Source organism: Juglans microcarpa x Juglans regia, chromosome 8S, assembly GCF_004785595.1.
Source record: "Juglans microcarpa x Juglans regia isolate MS1-56 chromosome 8S, Jm3101_v1.0, whole genome shotgun sequence".
NCBI classification, from domain to species: Eukaryota; Viridiplantae; Streptophyta; class Magnoliopsida; order Fagales; family Juglandaceae; genus Juglans; species Juglans microcarpa x Juglans regia.
In genome coordinates this window covers 7,624,774-7,649,579 of record NC_054609.1, presented here as the reverse complement: position 1 = coordinate 7,649,579, position 24,806 = coordinate 7,624,774, and the positions used below count along the sequence as shown (strand labels likewise).

The 24,806-nt window shown below is 32.5% G+C and overlaps 2 protein-coding genes and 1 long non-coding RNA gene across 4 annotated transcripts; 2 read left to right on the top strand and 1 right to left on the bottom strand.

Annotated features, from left to right (window-relative positions):
* The first annotated feature begins 2,220 nt into the window (after positions 1-2,220).
* Positions 2,221-3,950, top strand: LOC121244855 (probable galacturonosyltransferase-like 1). The gene is given in 2 exon segments (XM_041143077.1): positions 2,221-3,396; positions 3,399-3,950. Coding segments are annotated over 2 exon segments (1,113 nt in total). The 5' UTR covers positions 2,221-2,444; the 3' UTR covers positions 3,560-3,950.
* A 4,987-nt stretch (positions 3,951-8,937) lies between these two features.
* Positions 8,938-13,055, top strand: LOC121244739. The gene is made up of 3 exons (XR_005936488.1): positions 8,938-8,974; positions 9,825-9,839; positions 12,939-13,055. It is a non-coding gene; the product is annotated as an uncharacterized LOC121244739 (long non-coding RNA).
* LOC121244738 (protein DA1-like) lies at positions 11,203-20,447 on the bottom strand. Of its 2 annotated transcripts, none has more exons than XM_041142936.1 (12): positions 20,028-20,447; positions 19,103-19,255; positions 18,813-18,903; positions 16,675-16,810; positions 16,230-16,350; positions 16,028-16,111; positions 14,753-14,872; positions 14,440-14,652; positions 13,584-13,646; positions 13,349-13,467; positions 11,998-12,056; positions 11,203-11,675 (listed from the first exon to the last, which is right to left on the bottom strand). In XM_041142936.1, exons 2-12 carry the CDS (start codon positions 19,211-19,213, stop codon positions 11,365-11,367), a joined length of 1,428 nt encoding a protein of 475 aa, XP_040998870.1. In that variant the 5' UTR covers positions 19,214-19,255; positions 20,028-20,447; the 3' UTR covers positions 11,203-11,364. The 2 variants fall into 2 exon arrangements, with proteins under 2 accessions (XP_040998870.1, XP_040998871.1); XM_041142937.1 differs by having other exon boundaries at positions 19,103-19,229; positions 20,028-20,101.
* Between the last annotated feature and the right edge of the window lie 4,359 nt (positions 20,448-24,806).

The following is a 24,806-nucleotide window of genomic DNA, read 5'->3' as shown; positions in this document are numbered from 1 at the left end:
GAAATTTAAATTATATTAAAAATTCAAATTAATTAGATAATTTTATTCTCTTAAAAATATTCAGTAAAACTTCATCATTTATTTAATAATGAAAAATTAGTATTTTATAAATTAAAGTTGATTTTAAGTGTATGATATAATATTTATATTTTAATTATCTATTTTATGTTAGTTTAAATCAATATTTAAACTTCTACCGTTAGATTAAATCTAAAAATTCAAGATGAAGTGTTGGAATTTAAAACTTCAAACCCAACCTTTTTTCTCCACTTTTCATTTCTCTCTCTCTCTCTCTCTCCTTCCCCATACACGTCTTCCCTCTCTTTCACACGATTTCTTCTCTCAAGTAGCCCAATACCGTCGTGCGCCACCCTGCAGCGTAACGGACTATCTCACCGACTTTCTCTCATGCCGGCAAGCAAACCTCACTATCGAAGTCCCTTGGCATGTCATCTCTCAGCCGCACGCACGCAAACTTGACCGAAGGAGTCTATCGATTTTCCTTTATCGAAATGTGTTTTTTTTCAGCATTTATGTTTTTTTATTTTTTAGTATTGTGTTTATTTATTTTTTGTATTTAAAATAAAATCACAAAAGAATGCTGTAAAAAAATGATAAAAAGGCAAATTACTTTAACACCATCGATACAAAAGCTCGTTGGCGTTTGTCAGTGGATGTAGCAGGGTCCATATAAATATAAATAAATATATATATATATATATATATATATATAAATTAAAACATGCCAACATATATAATTATGTTTCTGATAACGAGCCAATTAGCCTGATAGCTACACATGAAGTAAATAGGTATGAATTTCCAGTTGGCTTGCTAGAAGGGGTAATTCTCTAGAAACATTACCAGCTCCCACACTAAATTCAACACAAATGGAATGTAACATGAGAATTCTTCATCTCTGTGGAAGGTGGGATTTAGCTGTAGTAGAGAGCAAACTTGGTTATAAAGTATGATTTCCTTTTCTTTTTTTGGTATAATGCATGCATGCTTCATTCTAAATGCTGCTGCGATCTCATCGCTGCAGAAATAATTTTTCCAGGAGAGCGATAGTTCAACATACTATGATTGTTAATGACTATTAAGCATCAACAACCATGCCCATTTGAACACATTGTCCACATGAGATCTGTTGCACCCATCCATCCAAGAAATGACTGGCGATAATAAAGTTTAACGGATAATATTATTTATCATCTTGTTAATTATCATTGTTGTCATTGTTGAGGAATAATCACACATTACTTGTGGATAAGGTTTTTGACATATTTATAAAGAATCAGTAATCCTCTCTTGTTGAACCGATTTTATGAAATGAGTTAGGTCCATGAATTTATTCATGGTATCAGAGCCTGCCACAGAACGAATGGAGACCCACACTACTTATAAAGACCAAAAAAAAATATTAGCTTGCTCGTGAGGGAGGGTGTTAAGGAATAATCTCACATTACCTGTGGATAAGATTTTGGACATATGTTTATAAGGAATTAGCAATCATCTCCTGTTGAACTAATTTTATGAGATGAATTAGATCCATAAATTTTATTGATTTCTGATGTGGCATCAAATGATTAAATACAGTAATGAAATGATAATAGTTAAAAGACAATGAATAATATATTTTAAAAGTTAACCGGGTTTAGGTATAATCATTGTGAGTATTTCTTTGGCTGTAGATACAGCTTGAAGCTGATGATATATAGTCAAGCAGACCAATTAATATTTAGTGACCAAGGACTATAGTATAGAGCTTGTGATGGTCCATGAAAGGCAAAGCCTAGCTTAATTTACAGTGACTGATCACTGAAGTTTTGTTGGTAGAACTACCCCAAACTCGTCTTTTCCTCATTCTTTTTACAAAATAACATTTTTCTGGACCTTAAAAGAAACCCCCATCTTTTCCTGCTTGTGTCAAGTCCCAATTTTTCTTTTTCTTTCTTTTTTTTCTTTATTTCAATAAAAAAATGACAAGTACGTGAGAGAGATGTAGGACCTGAGGGAATCCGTCACCAGAAAGGTACAAGAACCTTCCCTTTTCTCTTCATTTTCATTTGGGTTTCTCATTTTCATTTGGGTTTCTCTGAACAGCTACAAAAACCTCATCAACACCAAACAATATGAACTCAAAAAGCTGAACTCTTGCATTGGATTTGGAATATCCTTGACTCAGCCAACAACCCCCTCCACCACGACCACCCCCCCCCCCCCCCCCCCCCCCCGCGCCCGGCTTTCTCTTGGAATGTGCTGCAGGCTAAGCTGCAGCCCTGCCATCATTTCTCTAGCTATATATTCCTCTCTTTTAAAACCAAAACCGCGTTTCAAACTTTTGTAACCTCACTCATCCTGATTCCCAATTCAAAAGCCTCTTGCTTTTACATCTTTGTATAAAAAGTATCTCTCTCTCTCTCTCTCTCAACACATCCACCATGCTCAAACAAGCACTGAAGCTTGCTTTTCTCTTCCTTCTCCTTGCTTGTCTATTTTCCTTCGACATAGCAGACACTGCCACCATTGTCAACAGTACTACTACAACTACTCTCTCACAGCAGTTCAAAGAAGCCCCGCAATTCTACAACGCTCCCGACTGTCCTTCCATAACCAACGACAACCTCGACGAAGATGAAGATGACAGCAGCAGCAGTGGCAACGATAACATCGTCTGCTCCGATAGAGCAGTACATGTAGCAATGACTCTGGACACGCAATACATCCGTGGCTCTATGGCTGCCATCCTCTCCGTACTCCAGCACTCCTCCTGCCCAGAAAACATCTTCTTCCATTTCGTCGCCTCCGTCTCCTCTAACACCAGCTCCCTTCTGCGCGTCACCCTCTCCAACTCATTCCCTTACCTCAAATTCAAAGTCTACATCTTCGACGACTCTCATGTCTCCGGCCTCATCTCCACCTCCATCCGCTCCGCCTTGGACTGTCCCCTCAACTACGCTCGCAGCTACTTGGCTAGACTCCTGCCATCATGTGTCCGTAAAGTTGTTTACCTTGACTCCGACCTGATTCTAGTGGACGACATTGCCAAACTCGCCGCCACGCCGTTGGGGGCCCGCTCGGTCCTTGCCGCCCCGGAGTACTGCAACGCCAATTTCACGTTCTATTTCACCCCGACGTTTTGGTCTAATCCTTCTTTGTCCCTGACTTTCGCCAACCGGAAACCGTGTTACTTCAACACCGGGGTGATGGTAATCGATCTTGACCGGTGGAGAGATGAAGATTACACGACAAGGATTGAGGAGTGGATGGAGCTGCAGAAGAGGATGAGAATCTACGAACTGGGATCTCTACCGCCATTTCTGCTTGTGTTTGCAGGAAACATAGCTTCGGTTGATCACAAATGGAACCAACACGGACTGGGCGGCGACAACTTCCGGGACTTTGCCGGGATCTGCACCCGGGTCCGGTTAGTCTTTTGCATTGGAGTGGGAAAGGTAAACCCTGGGCTCGTCTGGACGCAAACCGGCCATGCCCCTTGGATGCACTTTGGGCTCCCTACGATCTGTTGCAGACTCCATTTACGTTGGATTCTTAAAGTCTAAGAATTTCACCCTCTACAGAGTTCCCAAGCCTTGGATTATGCTCTCTCCGGCGCTTGTAATTAGTCAGAGAGCAAATTAAGGAGATGAACTGTTCGTCTTTGGAAAGAGATCAGTTTGTTCTTGTAAGATTATACAGGTACTATCAAACGCATTGGGGAGATCACAAAATACCCCAAAAAGTATTGGGATTAATTCATATATGTTAAAGTTTCAATCTTCCAATTGTGTAATAATAGGGAAGAAGAAGAAAATCCTGCCCAGAAATGGGATTCGTATGTTTTGTAACCATGGATGCACGTATGGTAATTGTATCGAAGTCTGTACAGCAGAAGAGCTATTTTGCCTGGTTTAATACTTGAATGAATAAGAAAAGAATTATGTCAAGTTCTTTCATGCTTTTCATGTTCTTGATCTGCTTCTTCTTCCAATTATTCAGTTGGCATTAATGGCCATTATTTTCCCTGCAGTTTATCATTAAGTTGGTAAATCAGTGTACCATAGTCGTCTAGATCAACAGAAAGCTTAAAGGGTCAATCCTTTGACAGATTTGAAAAGATTTGTGTAGTTTTTTACTGTCTAATCAATAGGATTAACAGTACGGTCTTAGTTTTTATTCCACATTCAATCAGTTTTTTTTTTTTTTTTTTTCTTTTTTATAGCTAAGAAAAATATTTTCTATTTTAATTCAGCCAGATATTGAATGCTTAGTAATGGGTTGTGGCTGGAAAGACACTTAAGCCAGCTGTTTTGCTCTTTCACCAATTTGATTGATCAAAGGAAATTAATGGGTAATACAGTGTGTACTTATCAGTGTTTTTCTGTTTAGCATTTGTATTTTTTTAATTTTTGATATTTTTTAAATTACACAAAAATATGCTTTAAAATAATAATAAATGTTTTAACGATAATCATTTTTTTATCAGTATTTTTCTGTTTAGCATTTGTATTCATCTTTTTTTTTTTAATCTTTTTGAAAGGGGTATGAACTCCAAACTTCAATTTTAAAAGTTAAAAATTATGTTAATCAGATCACAAACCTTTAACTTCGATACTAATCTCGATAGATGTAGCATCGTCCTCAATCAAAACCTATGCATGCTCTTAACTAGTAGAATAGTTACTGTAGTTAGCAAATACCATTTCAAATGGTATTTATATTAGAAAAAAATTTATTTATCATCTCTTTTTTTATCTTCTTATCATTTCATGATATTTAAGATTGCAATATCAATATTAGATTTCAAACAACTCTAAAAAGAATGTTAAGCTTTTTATTTGAATGGTTTCCATATCTCTTAAATATTAGTTTAACAAGACCTTTTCAACCAACTTAAAGTAACGTAACGTTGGATTAAATAAGATTAAAATAATAAATTTATTTGAGATATTTTTCTTTCCTTTTACCTATTCATTGCCAAATGCCCTTCTTATCATTTCCATGTCATTAAATAATGAAATGCCAACTGGCTTATTTCTAAATATAATATTATGCAATCTCATCAACACTACTGTTTCCAGATTCTGACTTATTACCAAATTGGCAAATTGTTTCTTAATATTATATATATATATATATAAATATAATTAATTCTGCTTTCTTTGAGAATACCATAAATTGAACCTTTTTAGCAAAACAAAGAAAACGAGTTACATTTATTTATCAATCGTGGCCTCCTTATACGACATTTTATTGGTCAATCAGAGGTGTCTGCAATTGCCAACAATACCCTTTTCTAATATTTTCGAATATATTTATATATATATATATGAAAAAATAAGTTTGACAAAAGAAAGTGTCGGTAGAAGCATGAGCACTGGCATTTTATCCTAAAAATAACGTTAGATACAGTTTTAAGATATATAAATTTTATATATTTTTTTTAAAAAAGAATAACATTTATTATTGAAAAACTAATTTTTTTATATAGACTTGTAATTACAAACTTTTTTAAAAGAAATGTACAAAATTTGCTTATTCTACGACTATAATTATCATTTCTCATTATATAAAAATTTTTTAGTATTTTTTATCACCTTTTATTTTATTTTATTTTTTGGCCTTTTTTTGTTTCCATTTATTTAATTTTTTGTTCTTCTTTTCCAAATCATCCATTTTACCTCTATAAATAAATAAATAAATAAACTAATTTTTTTGTTGGTCGCCCACCGATCTGTCATCCCAATGTTTAGATCGATGCGGCCACATTGGTTGACCAATGAATTAACGAGCTTCAAACTAATTTGTTGGTACTATTGTTCTTTATTTTCTCTTTTCGTTTTCACTGATTTTAAAATTTTACTTTGCTTAATATTTGTTGAGATTTACATTTTTCATGTGCATTTTGAATTGAAAAATAATAGACATACAATTTATTTATTTTTTTGTTTACAATCATTTATAAATAATGTTTAAACAAGATAATTTTTTATTAAATAACTTATAAAAATAGCATCAATTTACATAAATAATTATTTTATTCTCAGACCGATGTAGAGTACACATATCCACATTATTTAAATTATAAGAGTTAATTTGTAAGATTTAAATTTTAAAATTTATCTTTAAAATTAAATTTGATTTGTGGTTATAATATTTCTCATTAAATTATATCAGGTTAAAACTTTACTATATATGCTCTATTGAGAATATTAAAATTTTGGAAAATGATATCTGGTCTCATGAATTTGTCCCTCAAATTTTCCGTTCGGGTATTTTATTTTATTTTTTATTTTTCTTATTAATATTAAAGAAAATGACTTTTAGTGAAGTGATATATTTTTTATTTTTAAAAATATTTAAAAGAAAAATAAAAAAAATATAATTGCATTAATGTTAAGTTTGAGGAGGCAAACTCATAAACTAAGTAGCAATAGCCTATTTTTTTTTTTTTTAATAAATACTATCATTTTTTAATATATTTATAAAAGAAAAATTTTGCATATGTCGTTACTCTACTAAGAAGAGAATTATGATTTAAAAAATGAAAAATAATATGGATGAAAAAAACGTGGCATGCATTTAAAGAGGGAAGAAATAATTATGTACGGTATAAGATAATCCGTATGAGACCGGAACAGTCGGTCGTACGAACGTGGGGCCCCATTTCCCCATTGGGTGTCTGCCGACTACGCGGTCCGCACACGTTTTCTCGGTCCCTGGAAATCCATACATCTGACCCCACTATAGAATTTAAAGATCAGAAATTATATTTATATTAATAATTACGTGTATTTAAAAAAAATATCATTAAATATAGAAAAAAAATTAATTTTTTATTAGAATATCTTATTTTTTTTAAAAAAAATATGTGAACTTATATATGTAACATTATTCAAAATTTTATACATTGACTAATAATATTTACAGTTTTAAAATGTATACTGCTCTCTTTAAAAATTGGATAAATTTGAGACTTACATGAAAATAAATTAATTTTTTAATAGTAGCACATACTTTTTTTTAAAGGGAATACATGAAAACTATACATTCCATGATTATATATAGCATTACATTCTTTTAAATTTTTATTTAAAAATAAAAAATTAAAAGAGAGAAAAAATAAATAAATTTCATACTGACGCAATACATCAACGAATATAAGTTTATATCACAATAATATTTGATACAGTTTTAAGGTGTGCTAGTCCCACATATTGCTTTTGAAAATACAGTGAGATCCGTTATTAAAAAATGAGTTTTTTTCATGTAAATTCAAAATTTGTCCACTTTTTTTTTTTTAAAAGAAATGCGTAGAGCTTACACGTCTTAAAATTGTAAAAATTATTTTTCTCCGGATAAAGACATCTCCAAAAGAAGTTTTAAGGAATATTAAGGTCTCGTTTGATTAAACAAATAAGATAAGATGAGATTAGAAAATATCAAGAGGACACAATAAAAAAAAAAACCATTAAACACAAACATAACTGTAGATAATTAGTTGGATCAGAACAAATTTTGTGTTCTTAACTTTCTTAATTAATATTTAATTTGCTACTAAAAGAAAGTTAGGAAGAAACTAGTTGAAGTAACATCACTAATCATGCCAAAAAATACAACAAGGTTGCTTAAAAAAACCACGAATCATGCCTTCAATGGTTGAAAAGGATATATAAGGGAAAAAAAAAAAAAAAAAAAACGTTTCATGCAAGTAAAATTAAAGTTATGATTAGTCAAGTTTTTTGATGCATGCATCATGCATGATAACGTGAGACTTGCAACTTTTTTATTCATAAATTATGTTATTTATTAGACATAATTTGTTGTGAGACTCATTATAACTATAAAAAATTAAATTATGAATATATTTTTATGTTAGCTGATATGAAAAACTTTCACATCAATGATATATTAAGAACATTTATAAATGAGTTTGCAAGTAGTTTTTTTTTTTTTTTTTTCCTTACGATGGCATCATCTTCGTCGACATACATTTGAAGAAATAAAGTCTATTTCTTTTTATAAAGAAATAAAATAGATCCATGGGAGTTGTGAATGAATCAAACATAACCTAAAATTTAAGGTATGTTTGGATAGTAAAAGTATTTTATCTTATTTCATTTTATTTTATCTTATCGTTATAATTTTTTCAAATTCTTATACAAAATATAATAAACAATTCAACTTTTTTAAATTTTTAAATAATAATAATAATAAATAATATTATAATAACATTTTATTTAACTTTTAACTTTTATCTCAATTTATCTCATCTCAACTCACTATTTAAACGGTACCTAAACATCTTAATCTTAGATTTCTAACCCTCTATATCTGTAGAGCATAGAAATTGTGTCAAAAATTATTGGTACTAAAAAAAATATTGTTGAAAGTATAATGTTTCCAATTAATTTTGAATGATTTATTCTTTTCTCAAAAAATAAAAAAATAAAACAAAAACAAAAACAAAAGAAAACATTTTTATGGGAAAAATGTTTGAGGACCATTATGTTTGCTTCCCTGCACGTGTACCAAGTTTTTATTCTGTTTAGGCTGTGTTCATATGGAACTACAACTATTTTTGTAAGACTGTTTCCAAAAATTTTAAAATAGAAACCATATATACTTGCTTTAAGAATTTCCTTATGTTATTTACAAGTTTGGTGTATAATGCATCACTTACTGTAGAATTTATTATAGTCATAAAATGAATCAAAGTACCTCTTTTATTATTATTATTATTATTATTATTATGTAAACGGATATGCACTTTCATATCAACGATGTGGTTGATGTGTCAATAAATTAATTCGCAAATAAATTTATTAGATAAGTTTGGAGAGTGAGATGAGATGATAATTTTGTAAATATATAGTAGTAAGATAGTTTATGAATGGTAGTAAGACAGTTTGAATAAAAAATATTATAAAATTAAAATATTATTAGAATATAATTTTTTAATATTATTTTTGTTTAGAGATTTGAAAAAGTTGAATTCTTTTTTATTTGAAAATTTGGGAAAATTATAATAATTAGTTTAAAAGTATTTGTGTTTGAGTTATGTTTGGAAAAAAAGATGGGATGAGAATTTTGAGATGAAATTATAAAATTTATTTTTCAAATCAAATTATGTCACGTAAGTATTTTACTAGGTATGTTTTACATACCGATTTGATAATAGAATATTTCAAAAAAGTAAAAAAGAAAAGAGAGCATACTATTATTATATGTCGTTTAGATGACGAATATTGCTTATTGAGTAAACATAAAACCTTCACACTCCACAGAATCACCTACTCCTTCCTACCACACCATGCATGTGTGGACGTGTGGTATTATTGGGTGTCGTAATGGGCTTATTTTGAAAGGTACACAGCTCCTAATTAATTACTATATTCTTTCACATGAAGTTCTCCTGAATATTCTATTATTCTCTGTATATATGTATCTCTCTGGCCTGTTAGATGTGCCTTTCTTTTCTACCTATCTTATTCTAAGCATTGCAGCTCTGGTTTTGAGAGATCAGGACCAGCTTTCACTCCAATATTCTTTTCCTTTGAGAGATCAAAGCTTCTACTTCCAGTTATCACACATGTAACTTGTTCTCTATCTCTAGTGTTTGATGGCAACATCAATTGGATTGTATCCCTTAACTATTTTCTTTACTCCTGGATCATATATTAAAATTTGGATTTGGGTTTGGATATGCACCCGAGCCGAACAAGATTGTTCTTCATCCAATCGCAATCTATATTTATTTGTCCTAAATATCTTCTGCAATTAGAAGAGAGATAGATACGATACTATATAGATCAGATAAGATTTTAAGATTTTTTGTCGATGTGGTTTAACATTAAATATTGTGAAGTTCACATATTATGCCTATTAATCTTCAAGACCCAATAAAATTATGATTTTTTTTTAATTTTTTTTAATAAACTATTATGAAGAAATTAAATGATGCCTCTCATCTAATAGAGTTGACTCGGTTGGGACGGATCTGCATGTAATATAAACATGTGTTAGCATTAATTACTGTACATTAATGAATAGGTTATGATGTTTTCTAGACAATAAAAGGGAACACAAAGAAAGAGATTTCTGTAGGATGGATCATTTAATAGCACATGTTAGTCTTTTGACGATATATTTCTGTTATTTTTTATAAACTTTTTTGATGGAGAATTCATTCAATTGTCGTAGAATACACGTAAACAAACCACGGAGCTCTGAGAGGAGCTTACTACCCACCAACACTCCAAAAAATATCATATGTTTGCAGTCATTTTTTGATGTAGCTCTAAGCCATGAACTTCCTAATTTAAGCTTGACTTTGCATTTTAAATACGGAAAAATTATTAAGTACTTCTGAAGTATGGATGATGTGATGATACTATCGTCTAATTACAATATATCATATAATTAAAAATACATATATTAATATTCGTTTTAATTGACATGACATGTTGTGATATGATAACTGATAAGAGCGCATTACGTCTCCACACTCCGAGAGTATAACAAGAAATTCTCCTTTTGAGTATGTCAACTTATAGGTCGGCGTGAGACTGAGAATATACACCTTCCATATTATTGATATGACAAAATTTGATTTATAATAAATTTGGTTTTTAAATTAATTTTACAAACCAATTTTGCAATGTCAAAATTGCAGAAGATGTGATATACACACCGACCTGTAAATAAGATATTTCATAGTCAATTAGGACAAAAAAATCCTGAATACCTTTCATCTAAGAGCTCAGTTCAAATACTGTGATCAGAATACCTAAAACATGGCAATTAAATGCAGATTGGCATCAATTCAATACTATAAATTTTGTAAACCGTACCAAAGCAACTATCAAATAATTTATTAACCATAAAAACTAATTATCTAGAGATTAATCCGACCTGTTAAACGTTTTAGAGTCTTTCTTTCTTTCTTTCTTTTCTTGCAAGAGTCTTTCTTTCTTTCATTCTTTTCTTTGGATAATTTCGATCTCATTACAGGTTGACCAAAGGATCAAAGATAAATGAACGAATATGAGTTGCTATGGAAAAAGCAATCATAGACGGGAAGCCATTGCAAAGAAAATCTCAGCTGTAAAAGAAAATCACCCTAAAGACAGCTATATAATTCATGCATCAGACCACAGAGAGAGAGAGAGGAGAAGACTCATCCTGTAGCCTGGAAGATAATATTGATAATAACTAATCAATTAGTTTATTCTATACAAAAAATGAGAATTTAAAAAAAAAAAAAAAAAATTCTACAGAGTTAATTCTACACGCTTTGGATCTGGGGAAATCTCAGTGAAAAGAAAGAAAAGCACAAATAGAAATCTGGGGAGCCAGACTTCAATGAGGAAAGCTCCCTGTCCTCCATATATGGTTAAGGGTCTCCTGAAGACCGTATTTACCCACTGCCCGTTGGCCAGCTCTGAATCCATCTCCATACACTGGTGAACCGTCTGACTCGATCTGATGTTTAAAGAACTCCCCGAGCGTTCTTTCAAATTGAGATATCATGTCCCTTTTTGGTGCAGAGGAAGAAGATGAGGCTGATGCAAGATTGCTGACTGATCCAGACTTGAGCTTGGAATCCAACCACATGAGAGCTAGAACCTGACAGATACCTTCCTCAACATCTTGACTGAGACTTGGGTAACCTATCATATACACAGCATATATTTCAGCATCTTTAAGAAACACAGACTCATAATATGTTAATTTAGAGTCATAACCTACAAATAAACAACTGAACATTTTCTATTGTGCCATAATTGATTGAGCAAACTCCACATAAATCAATACACATTATTATAATTGAGCTCATTCTACAGAACCTAGATGTGATCTTATAGGAAGAAGTTGATATATTTAAGATATTTTAAGCACAGGAGACTCCTTTAAAAACCTGAGGAAAGAATTAATTTTCTATATTTTCCAAATTCCCTTTAACACAATGTGTGCCATGGATTACAGAAGCACCTTTAAGACGCAGCCATGCATGCATCATCTCATGAGCCAAAATTGATCCAGTAAGCAACCTGCATGCAAAGAGAAGTCCAGTCATGTATCAAAAGGTTCAGCCAAATTACACTAGCAGATTAAGACAGTGTGGCCAAAGCCTAAACTCTCTGGGTGAATTCTCATGATAATCTTATTGCGATTTGCATGTGTGCACATATAGAAATAAATGTTAAACCTCCATGTCACACTTCCAACTGAATATAATACGATGTGAATCAGTTGGTTTTAACTGAAAGAGGGAAAAAATGAAAGAAAGAGAGACTAGGGAAGAATGAAGACATGTTCTCTTTTCCCCTAATCTGTATTTTATATGAATATCATATATAACCCTGACGATATATTTGTAGTCCCATATAATCAGAAGACCATGCAACTACAATTCGTTTCAATTTAACTATTTAATTTTCATAATTTTAAATCCTGATCTCTCACCAGAGCTCCACAATATTGAATTTAAGAAAAAATTTACTTATTTTGTGCCAAGAAAAATGCACAACTCAATTACAGGTTAAGGTAGTTCAGTCATCAGATCGCCCCCAATTACCATATTTCCTGAGCTCTTTGAATGGAAACACGGTATAACATATGCTTTCATGGAAAATCATGTGCCATATGATGATCATGAATGCATTAACACAAAAAATATAGACAACAAAACTTTAAAAGCAACATGCTTTTGTCAAGCAACTTCCATGAGGCTACTGTGTATTGGCTCAAGTGGTAAAAGGGCAGATTGGTGTTGGGTACTTAGATTCAACAATTACTTAGAGAGAGAGAGAGAGAGGAGGGGGGGGGGTAGAGTAATTTCTGCAGTGTTTGCTGATTGTTCAGGGCTAACCATCTTTTCTGTCAACTCATTATCTTTGATTGCAGAACAAAGTTATTATTTTCAATTTGAGTTGGTTTTCACAAATTCACCAAGGTTCTCGGAACCTAGAAATAAAGAAGGAAATCAATAAGGGTAGTAGGGCTGTAGCATCTCTGAGAAGAATGGCTCATTTCTTCCCCCAGCCCCCTGACATGATTTATTAGAAGGTAGCACTTGTTAAAATGTAGTTCTCGTTCTATGATAACCCAAGTAGCAGTGAAGTCATTTTACATAGAAATAAATGCATTTGATCATGCTATTTTTGGAGCTCCTATCATCAAGGAAAAAGTTCTTTTAGTAACCATTTGATCTGGAATTATTTTGAACCCTGTCATATTACTACTAAGAAATTTGAATAGACGTATTTAAAAAACCATTTATTCTATTGAGGTTGGCATGAGCTTCCTTCAAGAACAAGTTGTAGAAACAAAGATTCAATACCTTGGAAGACCATACAATATGAGAATTGCGGTGACCTCACAATGACGGCGTAGTTTGTAGGGCTCTGTTATCATATTCATCGCTTGATTTCCTGCCCCAATCCTTGGTCGCCTTAAAACCTGGAGATTTACATGGACAAAATAAGATAAATTGCCCAGCATAAACAAATAATCATACTACAGCTCTGTATATCCCTGTGTATAATTCTAGTGAAGATTTCTAAAAAAATCCTTACAGTGCTGATAGTTTGCTCCTCAGAAAGGCAGAGTCCTCTGGTCTCAGGCACGTGATAATGGCCCTGGCCAAGAAAAAACAAATAAATTCCAATTTGGACATGTACAGACATGCTCTTCTGAATCAACTGTAAGAAAAACACGTCTAATTACTCGAATGATAGACTTCGTGCGTACATGTCGATAACCATAGGGGACAAATTAGTATACAATGATTCTGTGCTGTCTAAGGTAAGAACACTTCAGACAAAAAAAATTAAAACACTTACCAAAAAGTAATTACTAAGATTATAGTAAGGCCCTATTTGGATATTGAGATGGTCTCAACCCATCTCATCTCATCTCAACATTCAAATACCACTAAAGTACAAACACTTTTCAATTTCAAATTTTCAAATTTTCAACTTTTTCATCTAATTATTAACTAATCATTACAACTTTCCCAAACTTCCAAACAAAATATAAAAAACAATTCAATTTTTTCAAATCCCAAAACAAAAACTATATTAAAAAATTACATTCTAACAATATTTTAACTTTATAATTTTTTTTATTCAACTTTTTCTCTCTCATTTTTCAAAACCCCATAAAACATCTTAACTCAAACCATTTCACTACTATTCACAAACTATTCACTATTATTCACAGATTTCTCATCTCATCTCAAAATCCAAACAAAGCCCAAGTATTATTCACTTTTGCACAGTTTCCTATGTAAATTAGGGTGGACTCTTGGTATTTGCTCAAGTAGTCATCAGACATGAGTGTTGGGGACTTTCATGTTATGTCTGGCATCCCAGGAGAAATACCGTGCATATAATAGCTGATATTAAATAGTTTCAATGCATTTTCCCTTACATTCTTTTCTCCTTCTCTTGCTTCATTTAGTGCTTGTCTTTCAACCAAGAGTAATGGAACATGCTGCTCCACTTTCATATGTAAATCTTGATAAAACTGTTGTATATCAGTATAGAGGGGTAGGCATTCATTGGAATCCATAATTGCAGAGTCCAGACACTCCAGACAGAGCTTCCGACCATCGTTAAGGGCAACATATGTTGTGTCTCGTGGCTGCATATAATGAACAAATATATCATGCCATTTAGTTTTTGCAAGGATACTTTTCTGGTTTACAGTCATTTTGGCAGATAAAAGTTTTTCAATCACATACCTCCATTCGCTCACAGCTGCAACACCGAGGAGTGCCATCATGTTCATGATAAGGGCAGTATTTTTGGACCCAAAATGGATGTGCCCTATATTCAATTAGACCAGCAGGGTTTGTTGGAATCTGTCGAAAAGATATATATAATTGAAGAAACCAACACCAAGTTACAAGGAGTAACCTATCTAAAGAAGAAAGAAATTGATCAGGATGTGTCACTTAATTGAAATATTTTGGTTTTGATCTTTCAAACATGACACACCACAGTAAGATCTCCCTTTATTGCTATATGAGGTTCCTCCAATGTTGGTCAGTTGACTAAGCTCAAGTAAGAAGCAACCATTCTCAGATATATTCAGGTGAGGATCAGAGTTCAGTTTGTCAACTAAAATACCGATCAAAACATAAAATTTGGGAAAATAATGTCATACTCCTATATCTCTTGTGGTTTGACATTTTTGGGTTCTGAGACCTTAGCTTTAAAAGCAGGCCACCCCACACTGGAGTAGCGACCATCCCCCCAAAGCAGGCCAAGCAATCCCTCCCACCCCCAACAACAAACCCGTGTTGAGGTATAATGCTGAAAATGTGGGCCACACGAGAGGTAGGAGAAACTCCTTCCACCCCCAATGCCAAGGTGGGGGGATCTTCACCCACCCCCTGCTGGTGGTTCACCTCATGGGGTACGAGTGGGAGAAATCTCCCCTTGGTGAGTGGCACAGTCGGGCCACGGGCAGGCAGAGGGGGGATCCCGCTGCCGCCTTCCACTACATGTAGTTGCTCAAAGCTTTCCTTTTTCTTTTTGGGAGGGTATAAATGTACTTGCATCTAAAAAACTGTAAAAGGGCTTTAAAATTAAAAGTTAAAAACTGGGTTCTCAAATGCTCGCTTTCTAAGACTTGACTAAAAAACCAGAAGTACTAAACCCTATGGGTGCATGGCATATTTTCCGACAAATGTAAGGGCTGAGATTGCGCCTGTCATAGGTAGACACGTTAAATTACTCAAGGGATATGTAGAAGAAATTGAGAGAACCTATATAAATTTCAACCTGCATTTGCAGCTTTCCCTCTCCTCTAGGGACTGAAAAGTCATTTTTGTGACATTTTAGTATTATAACCTGTTTTGTACCAATTTTTAATCGTTTAGCTTCAACTAGGATGATTGACAGGTAAGAAAAACCCTTCTATTCTTCTTGGCAACCAACACAAAAGGTGAAGCAGAACCAGCTTACGCAAAATCAGAATTGATAAATATATGGCTTAGTACAGAGATACTTACAAATTTCTTGCAAACATCACATTTAGGGTGGTGATTCTCCTTGTGGCAAGATTTATGGTATGGTTTATTCCCAGACGTAGAGAACTGTAAGCAACAAAAAGAATAGATACTGAAAATTCAAACTACTCTTACAGTAAAAGAGCAGTAACAGAATTAGTGACAAACTAGAGTGCAATGAAAGTTACTTGGGTGTTTTTTTTACCTCATAATCAGATATCGGTAGGTTGCAAGCATGGCACCGGAAGCATTCAGGATGCCAAACTGCATTCAGGCAATTCAGATATTGTCCATAACCAATCTCAGCATAGCAACCGGCACAAACCCTACAGTAAAACCAAAAATTTAAAACCTAAAAGATAAAAGGCATTCCTTGATTATGGTTCTCGTATACTTATTAAGCCCCAACAAAAGCTAGATCTATAAGTTTAAATGTCAAAACCTTAAAAATAGACGAAAATTGATAATTGCACTCATTAGCTTTAGCTCATGCTTGTCAAGGAACATTCAATACACACCCATAGAAAAAGAAAAGGAACATTCAATACAAACATGGTTGAATAAAGCACTCGCGTGGAAATAATGAGGAATTAAACAAACTAGAACAGAAGATTGAGACGATACATCGATTTAAAACAGAAGTAATATACCTTAACCCCAGAGGGAAGTCAACAGGGGCAGGTTGATATGCATTTCCATATTCATATCGAGGAAGAGACTCTGCATTTAGGCTCTCTTGTATAGCTTGAGCAAGTCGTTCGTCATCCTTCAATTGAGAATCACGATCTAAAGAAAATGTCAGAAACAAATTAATTCAAATAGTCATATGTGTGTATGAAAAATTATTAGCTACTCCTGGTGTGTGGATGATGTGATACTATCATCCTATCATAAAATGCCATGCCATTAAAAACTACTTAGAATAAGCACTAACTTTTAACGACATAGCATACTATGATAGGATGTGAGTACCGCATATGTACTTCGAAACTACCTAATAACTACTCTTTATAAGATACATTAGGCACATACAGTTTAGTGATATAGCATTCTATGATAGGATCAGGGTACCAGATATATACTTCAAGAGTACCTAATAACTATGTAAAACAGACAACAGAGATTTACATACTTTTCCACTTCATCGACATACAACTTGTTAATTTCATGACACTAACCCTGATAACAAGTGCATGGTGTACGACAGGAGATCAGAGACCAAATTTCATGCAGGATCTTATATATTAGCAAAATCTTTTTTTTTTATAAGAAAATATATTAGCAAAATCTTAATAGGAACAATAAGATGTTCCGAGGTGTTCTAAGGAGCAATGCAAGAAAGAAATAAGTCAAATTTACGTTTGTGGTTGTGGTTGTCTTTAGAGATTTGAATACAGGTTAGAAGCTAGAAATTGGCACAAAAATGAAAACGCTTACAGCCTCATGGAGTAGTGTTTGGCTTTCTGTTACTTCCTTTATGAACTTCAAATAATTGGAGAGCATCAATCACTATCAATGTATGATTTGGGGCTAATAATGAACTCCAAAAGACCCAAAACCTAGATGCACATACCCAAAAACATACAGTTTTAACTTTTTTTAGCAAAGTAAGATTCCTAATATTTTAACATATCGTGCCAAAAACTTCAAAATATTCTGGCCAATCCTGCCTTCACTTGCAACAAGGGGTTTGAAAATGTGTGCATCCACCTTGAAACTAAACCTATATCCACTTCTTTAAAATTGATCTATGGATGGCTCTATGGACTCTGCATCAAGTGTATGAAATACTAGATACCTAGTAATATAGTTTCTGAAAACATAATTAAAGAGAGAGTTGCAAAATGGAACATATTCCCACCATCAGCAATGTCATTTATTATTAACATGGCTCACCAATGTGCCTCTTTTCTATTTCTCCATTGCAGAAAAACATGCTCTTGCATTGCCCATGCTTTGGAAGTTGATTTAAAAGAATTTAGTCATATTTAAATTTAAAGCATATCTGAAAGAATACGTGCGGTAATCTACAATAGTCTCTTATACAGGCAATCTAGAGAATCAATATAGCTTAAATTCTTTGGAAACCATTCAAGCTAAGATCTCTATTACATATGAATTATACTTCCTCCAATGCCCATACAGCGTACGTGACTTGCATCCTTGGAAGAAACCATTATCATAGTAAGATAGACCACGTGACTACTATTTTCAAGCGGAAGTCCTGCATCAGGTATTCCCTATGGTGGATACAGTTTTTGCAGCACAACAGAGGAACTGATAAAAAAAAAAAAAAAAAAAGAGTGCCACAAAGTGGATGCCTTGTCATCATTCGAAGAAGCCATTATGCAAATTTTGCTATGAACTTTGCCATTAAACTGTACAAACAGAGCAAAGTCACAGAAAAAATATCTCATTTTAACTAAAAAGGTAAAAATTCAATCTTACAACAAATCCTTGACTACATGTATCAAAGGTTAAGATCGACATTTTTCATCAAATTCATCTAACACACAATGATTGGCTAACAAAACTAGGGCCACATTCATTAAATCAAGCCAATCACAGAATAAAATAAAAGGTTTGAAAATAAAACCTACTAGCAAAGATACCCTGAGGAGTATCTGTGAGTCACGTACCATTTCTAAGAAACCATGCAAAAAAAATTGTAACATCTAGAAAAATTTGAAATGAGCACCGGCTTGCATGAATGATGCAATATCATGAACTTATAGAAAGTATACCATGGCAGAAGCATTTGCAAGCATTTGAAAGGCACATCACTTACCAATCACATTTTTTCCCTTTTGACTTTCTTCTAACAGAGAGAGTGCAATAGCACGATCCATATCTTCATTCGGGCTCTCTGCCCACATATCCTGCATATTCCCCACTGAAACATGTTACAAGGAGGACCATATCAAAGAAAAGAACACCAATCACTGCTGTCAAGGAAACAATGTTTTGTTCAAAAACAGCAATATTTGTTGCATCAGACATGATTGCATGCTAGTTCAATGGTACATTATTGCAGAGATAGCAATAAAAAGAATGGCAAGTAGTGGTAGATGTAATTACCCCTGAACTAGCAGGTGCATAATAATTTGAATCTCCACCATAGTTTGCATGGAAATGCTCTTCTGAATCTTTGTGTCCTGAGCCTTTAAATATTTTGCTAAGCCAACCCATAATGTGTAGTGCTTATCTGTTCATGGTCAATGAAATTTTTACCTGCTCATAAAGCATTTTGATTTAAGCAAAAAAGTGGCGAAATTAAACACTAGATGCAACAGAAGCTTAAGATATTTCTGTTTAGTCTGTGTGATCCCATAACTTCTAAGTAGCCACATATAACATTATCAAAAAGTACATTCATTACAAAACAAATCCCAAGTCCATGTTTCTCAAATATGGAAACTTTCTAAGCAATTCTTTGCGTGCGTGAACTCATGCGAACAATTATCGGTAACTCATAAGAAGGAAATTGCATGTTCCGATTTTGATGAAAACCAAATAGAATGGGAAAAGAATCATGGCCCCATCAAGTCAACCCCATGGGGCAAGGAAAAGGTCAAATGGGTTCGAGCAATCCAGTGGAGAATAGAAATAATAAGATTGCAAGTGCTCTTCCAATTATCATTCTAATCAAGTCAACATACTGCATTTCATATCTGTTTTATATTTGCATGCACTCTTCATTTCCACCAATACGGATCCAGATTCACTGATTTCACTTCAATAAGGAGTTCGGGGGAAAAATAGAAAACAGTAAGGAAAGAAAACCCTCACCGGGCATTTCAACGACGAAAAAGAAAAAACGGATTGACAGAACGTCCAATGCTCTCGCCACCTTAAATCAATATAGCATAGACTCGCAGAGGAGGTAAAGACATAAAGATAGGTTCTTCCAGCTCAACATGCTCATTAAATTCATCACATATAACTTCTAATTTCAGGTTAAAGGAAAAGAGATGGATGATCAATTTATGGAAGGGCAACTCACCCTAAACAAATCCCGAACTTGCAGAAATGGTTGAAGCAGACGAGACCCAGATCAACTCAGATACCAATTCACCCTTCCCTGCTTTATTTCTTTCTTTCGTTCTCTCTTTTACGATAAGTTCGTAATCTATTCAACAAAGCAGCAATCAAAGAAACACGAAGGCACCCTTTTATCTATCCCAATCCGAAGCAGAATCTAGCAGAACAAAAGAGATGTTCCAGGAAGAAAAATGGCAAAGAGAAATTTTTTAAAAGGAAATCTGAAGAAATGTGTAAAGAATGAAAGAGTACTTGGATTGTACGCAATTAAAAGTCAAACTAGGAGAAAACACGGTTTAATTTATGATATATCAATAAGGGATTTGATCAAGGTTCATCAAACCCAGCTCGGCATTGAATTTCTGCTATATTTAGAAGACATATATATATATATATATATGTGTGTGTATGTGTGTATGTATGAATCACATATGCTGCCGTGAGGTTCTGTAAACTCTTCCTCAGGAAGACCCCAAAAAGGTAGGTGAGAAAAACCGTAAAAGCAAAGAATGATTCTTTAAATTAGAATATCTATGACAAAAATCTAAAAGAATGAAGTTCAAGAAAAGGAACCATCAAGCTTTTTTGTGGAGAAGCAGAGGAACTGAGGGGAAAAAAATGAACGTGGTGGTTTAAGGTGAAAGTGCGTAGAACAGCAGCTGAAAAGTGTTAGATTTTCCGAACAAGAAAAAAGGGTGAAAACTTCAAAGAGAAAAAGTAACAGCAAGTGTCCGAGGAGATGACGGCTGGATAGATATTCCAAATTTCCAAGCCCACCATCTAGCAACAAAATAGCATGGGAAAAGTTCAGTCATGATTCTCTCATGAATACAAAGAAAGATGAATCAAGGAAGGAAGCTTCTTTTTATTTTTATTTTATTAATAGGAGTACCAATCACACAGACCTTTTGAGGCAATGATTTTTCCGAAAAAAAAAAAAAACAAAAAAAACTCAAATTCTTACAATCAGTTTGGAAATGTAACTCATCCAACTACTACACAACTATTTATAAAATTATAAATAATTTACCATTATTTCTAAATAATTTATTATTATTTTAATATTATTTTACTATTATTAGATGATATGAGATACTCTGAGACTATTATTTTATGTGAAAATTTAAAAAAATTATTTTGAGATTTGAAAAAATTAAATTGTTTATTATATTTTATGTGATAATTTGTTAAAGTTATAATTATGAGATGAGATGAATTGAGATATGTTTTGAATTGAAACGAGAGATGTCAATATCACTTCAATCTATCTCAAATTAACCATTGATGAGAGTCACTACTTTTTTCAACTTTTCATAACTATTTAAACCGATCTCAACTTACTTCATACATTCAAATGCATATATCAACTTATTTACATTCAAACGCATCTCAATGAAATCTACAAAATATTATTATTTATAATTCAACTTAAATCATCTAAGATCACCTCAGTATTCAATCTAACAACCTAACGGAGCCTTAATAATTTTTTTTTTCTCTTTTGATGGATAAATTTATTTGCTTCTTTCTTTTTAAATGATAAACAAGGTTTTATTGAAAATAATAAGTGTACAGGCTATATACAATATTCTCACCGATACATAATTATCTAGTGAAATAATACTGGATAGAGTTATAGAGTGTGCAAGTCTTATGTATTTCGTTGAAGAAAGTGAAATATATCACAGAAAAAATTATTTTTTTTAATATAGATATCAAATTTTTTTATTTTTTTAAATGAATACTCGATATTTATACATTTTATAACTATATAAATAATTTTCTATGTTCTAAACTCATTCATTGACCACTCATAAAAAATACAAGTTTGCCATAAAAAAAATATTATATATTATACTTCATCGACCTTTTTTCTTTTATCTCATTCAGCTAATATGAAAGTATTCATATCCCTTTTTTTTTTCCAACATAGTGAGAATGAGAATGAAATGTGAACGGAATATATAGCATAATTCTTTTTAAATATAAATTTTAAAGCAAAGTATACATTGCACCTCTGCCTAATGACCATTTTTCATCAAATAATACTCTTTGTCCAATTTTAACGTGAAGACAAACAAAAACCAAGAATATGTACAGTCTCGATGATTAAATATTAATAAATAGAATATATTATAATTTTTTTAATAATCTGAAAATGAGATATATCAAAAACAAAGTTTATTTACCACATGACAAAAGAAATGATAATTTATGTTGCAAAAATATTTTTTTTTTCCGAAAGTTACTATCTATCTTAAAAAATATGATTTATATCAGTTACTATTCACTTTTACACCTTTATACTTATAATTTCTTTTTTTATAGAATATGAGATATTTTTTATAGGGTATAAGGTATTGAGTGGTGAATAGTGACTGATAAAAAGAGTTTTTAAAAAAATATTAATCTCCAAAATCTTATGATCTCGACTTTGGCCGACACGTTTCAGGCTGCATTAGTTGGCCAAAATGCATCCAAACGCAGCCTTAGTTGGCCAAAATTGGCCACAGATATTTGACATCAATAATAATTTGGGTCCGGACAAGAGAAACTAGAAAATGTCAATAATGGTGGCTATAGTTTTATGTGTAAAACAAATCCACCATTTTCAAATAATAATCAAAACCGAAGTGTGAAAGTCTGACCAAAAGAAAAATAAAATAAAATAAAAAAAGAAACATTTTGAGATTTTTTTTTTACTTTAATTCGAATATATTTTAAATATTATGATATTTTTCATATCTTAATTTTTCATCCAATCATTTGTCTCCATTCCCGTGTCAAAAAAATATAAAAATAAAACACATCTTAAAACTCTTTCGATCAAAACATATTTTTTTAAAAGAAATGATTTGTACAATTATAAAGTATATTTTTCCTTCCAAAACTCATATTGTAATAGTAGATTCTACTATTTTTTTAAATAAAATAAATGATACTTACATATTTTAAAATTATATATCGAATTATTTAATATTTTAATAACCCAATTAATTTTATAATAACAAACCCTTTAAAAATCTCATTTAAAAAAATTAATCAACAATTCTAAAATTTAATTATAACGAAAATTCCCGTGGCCACAGTACATTCCTGAGCGCAATTATGGACTTTTTCGTGTGTACATGGAGGTGGAACTTTCCCAAGTTCTTGACCAATCATTATGCATTATAGCCTCTTGGACCAAGTTACTATTATTTATTTCACTTTTATTTGTTAATTTCTTTTTAAAATTAATAATGAATGATTAGCTAGAACATGAATTTTTCCCCTATATAGTGTCACGGTTAATTACTTCCATTTTTCTTTTTTTTACAGTATTTTTATGTGCATGTTTTAATAATTTCTTACAAAAAAATATCGTGTTTTTAAAATCTTAGAAGAGTAATAACTATTTTAAAGAATTGTGTTTTTAAAAATTACTTATTAAGGTTTTTGATCATAACAATATGAATTGTGTATTGTTTATTAAAAAACTAAATATTAATATATATAATAGGAATCAAAACCTGATTAAATATTAGTCTATAATACGAATCAATCAGTTTCAATTAATATATAATAGGAATCATATTGATTCCCCCTCCCCCTCTCTCTCTCGTAAAGCATCAATGGCTCCGGATCTGATTTTCGCCGGAGGGGAGGCCTCCTCCCCCTTCTCCATTTCCTTCATTCATTCATCCATTCGTCTATCTTGTCTATCAAGGCTTATTTTACTTTCTTTAATGTCAAAAAAGATAGATCTATAGCTTTCCAACAATTCTATAAAGACACATGCGGCACAAGCAGATTCATAGGTTAAAAATCATTCGAAGGAAAATGGTGGTTTTGTGAAAATCACCGCCTGTGGTTCTCATGCGCCGCCCACATCTACGTGTGGTCCTCACGTACCACCCCTTTCGGCAGCTCTTCTCGACACGCGTGCCAAATTATTGGACTCACCACCACTAGACATTTCATATTTGACTTTTCATATTTGACATTTGTGGCTAAAAAGATATAAGTATGTTACTTTCATGAACCGTCACAAATTCCGAAGTCTATTAGAGTTGATTCAAACTATAATCCGTTCTTTTTTCCATTTATCTTACTACTTTCTTTTTTGTTTTCTTATTGTTAATTAAAAAAAAAAGTTCATTTCTCGGACTTTTGTCTGTAAAAGTTGAGTCATCTCTTTCTATGAAGGTTGAAGTTGAGTTTCTATTTAAGCAAAGGGTGTTGTCTCTTGGACGTTTGTCTATAGAGAGTACCAGCAATAATGAATATCAGACCAATCACAAAAGGAAATAGTGTACTGGTGAAGCTTCAAATGCATTATTTTGATTTATGATGTTATGTTTGATATGAGGATGTCCCAAAATGTATCCGGTCATGGATATAAATTTTTCTGATAAATAAATGATGATAATTTTCCTTAAAACAAAAAATTCAAATCATACTTTCTTTTTGCATAAAATTAAATTCCCAAAGTTTTGTCTTTTTGTACACGACTTAGACATGGCAGGGGAGAGGCGTAGCAGTCAAGGAGTGTGTTCGTGTTGAAGTGTTGGAAGTCTGAACGGTCATGCGTAGTAGAGAAGGCTTAAAGGGATGTTGGGCTCAGCTGGGCTGTGAAGCGTCTTGGGCTCGTGATACCTGGAAGGCAACCTTTTTTTATTTGTTTTGTAATAGTTAAGGCCCATAGGCCCTTTTAGTTAAGAAGGATAATATAGTATTTTATTCTTTCACTATATTAGAT

Excerpts from the sequence above, each read along its gene's own strand:
- LOC121244738 (XM_041142936.1), bottom strand. The coding sequence starts at position 19,213 with ATGGGTTGGCTTAGCAAAATATTTAAAGGCTCAGGACACAAAGATTCA. Across the intron at positions 16,112-16,229 it reads TACCGATATCTGATTATGAG|TTCTCTACGTCTGGGAATAA; the intron begins GTAAAAAAAACA and ends TGTTGCTTACAG. Across the intron at positions 13,647-14,439 it reads CAAGAGAAGGAGAAAAGAAT|GGCCATTATCACGTGCCTGA; the intron begins GTAAGGGAAAAT and ends TTTCTTGGCCAG.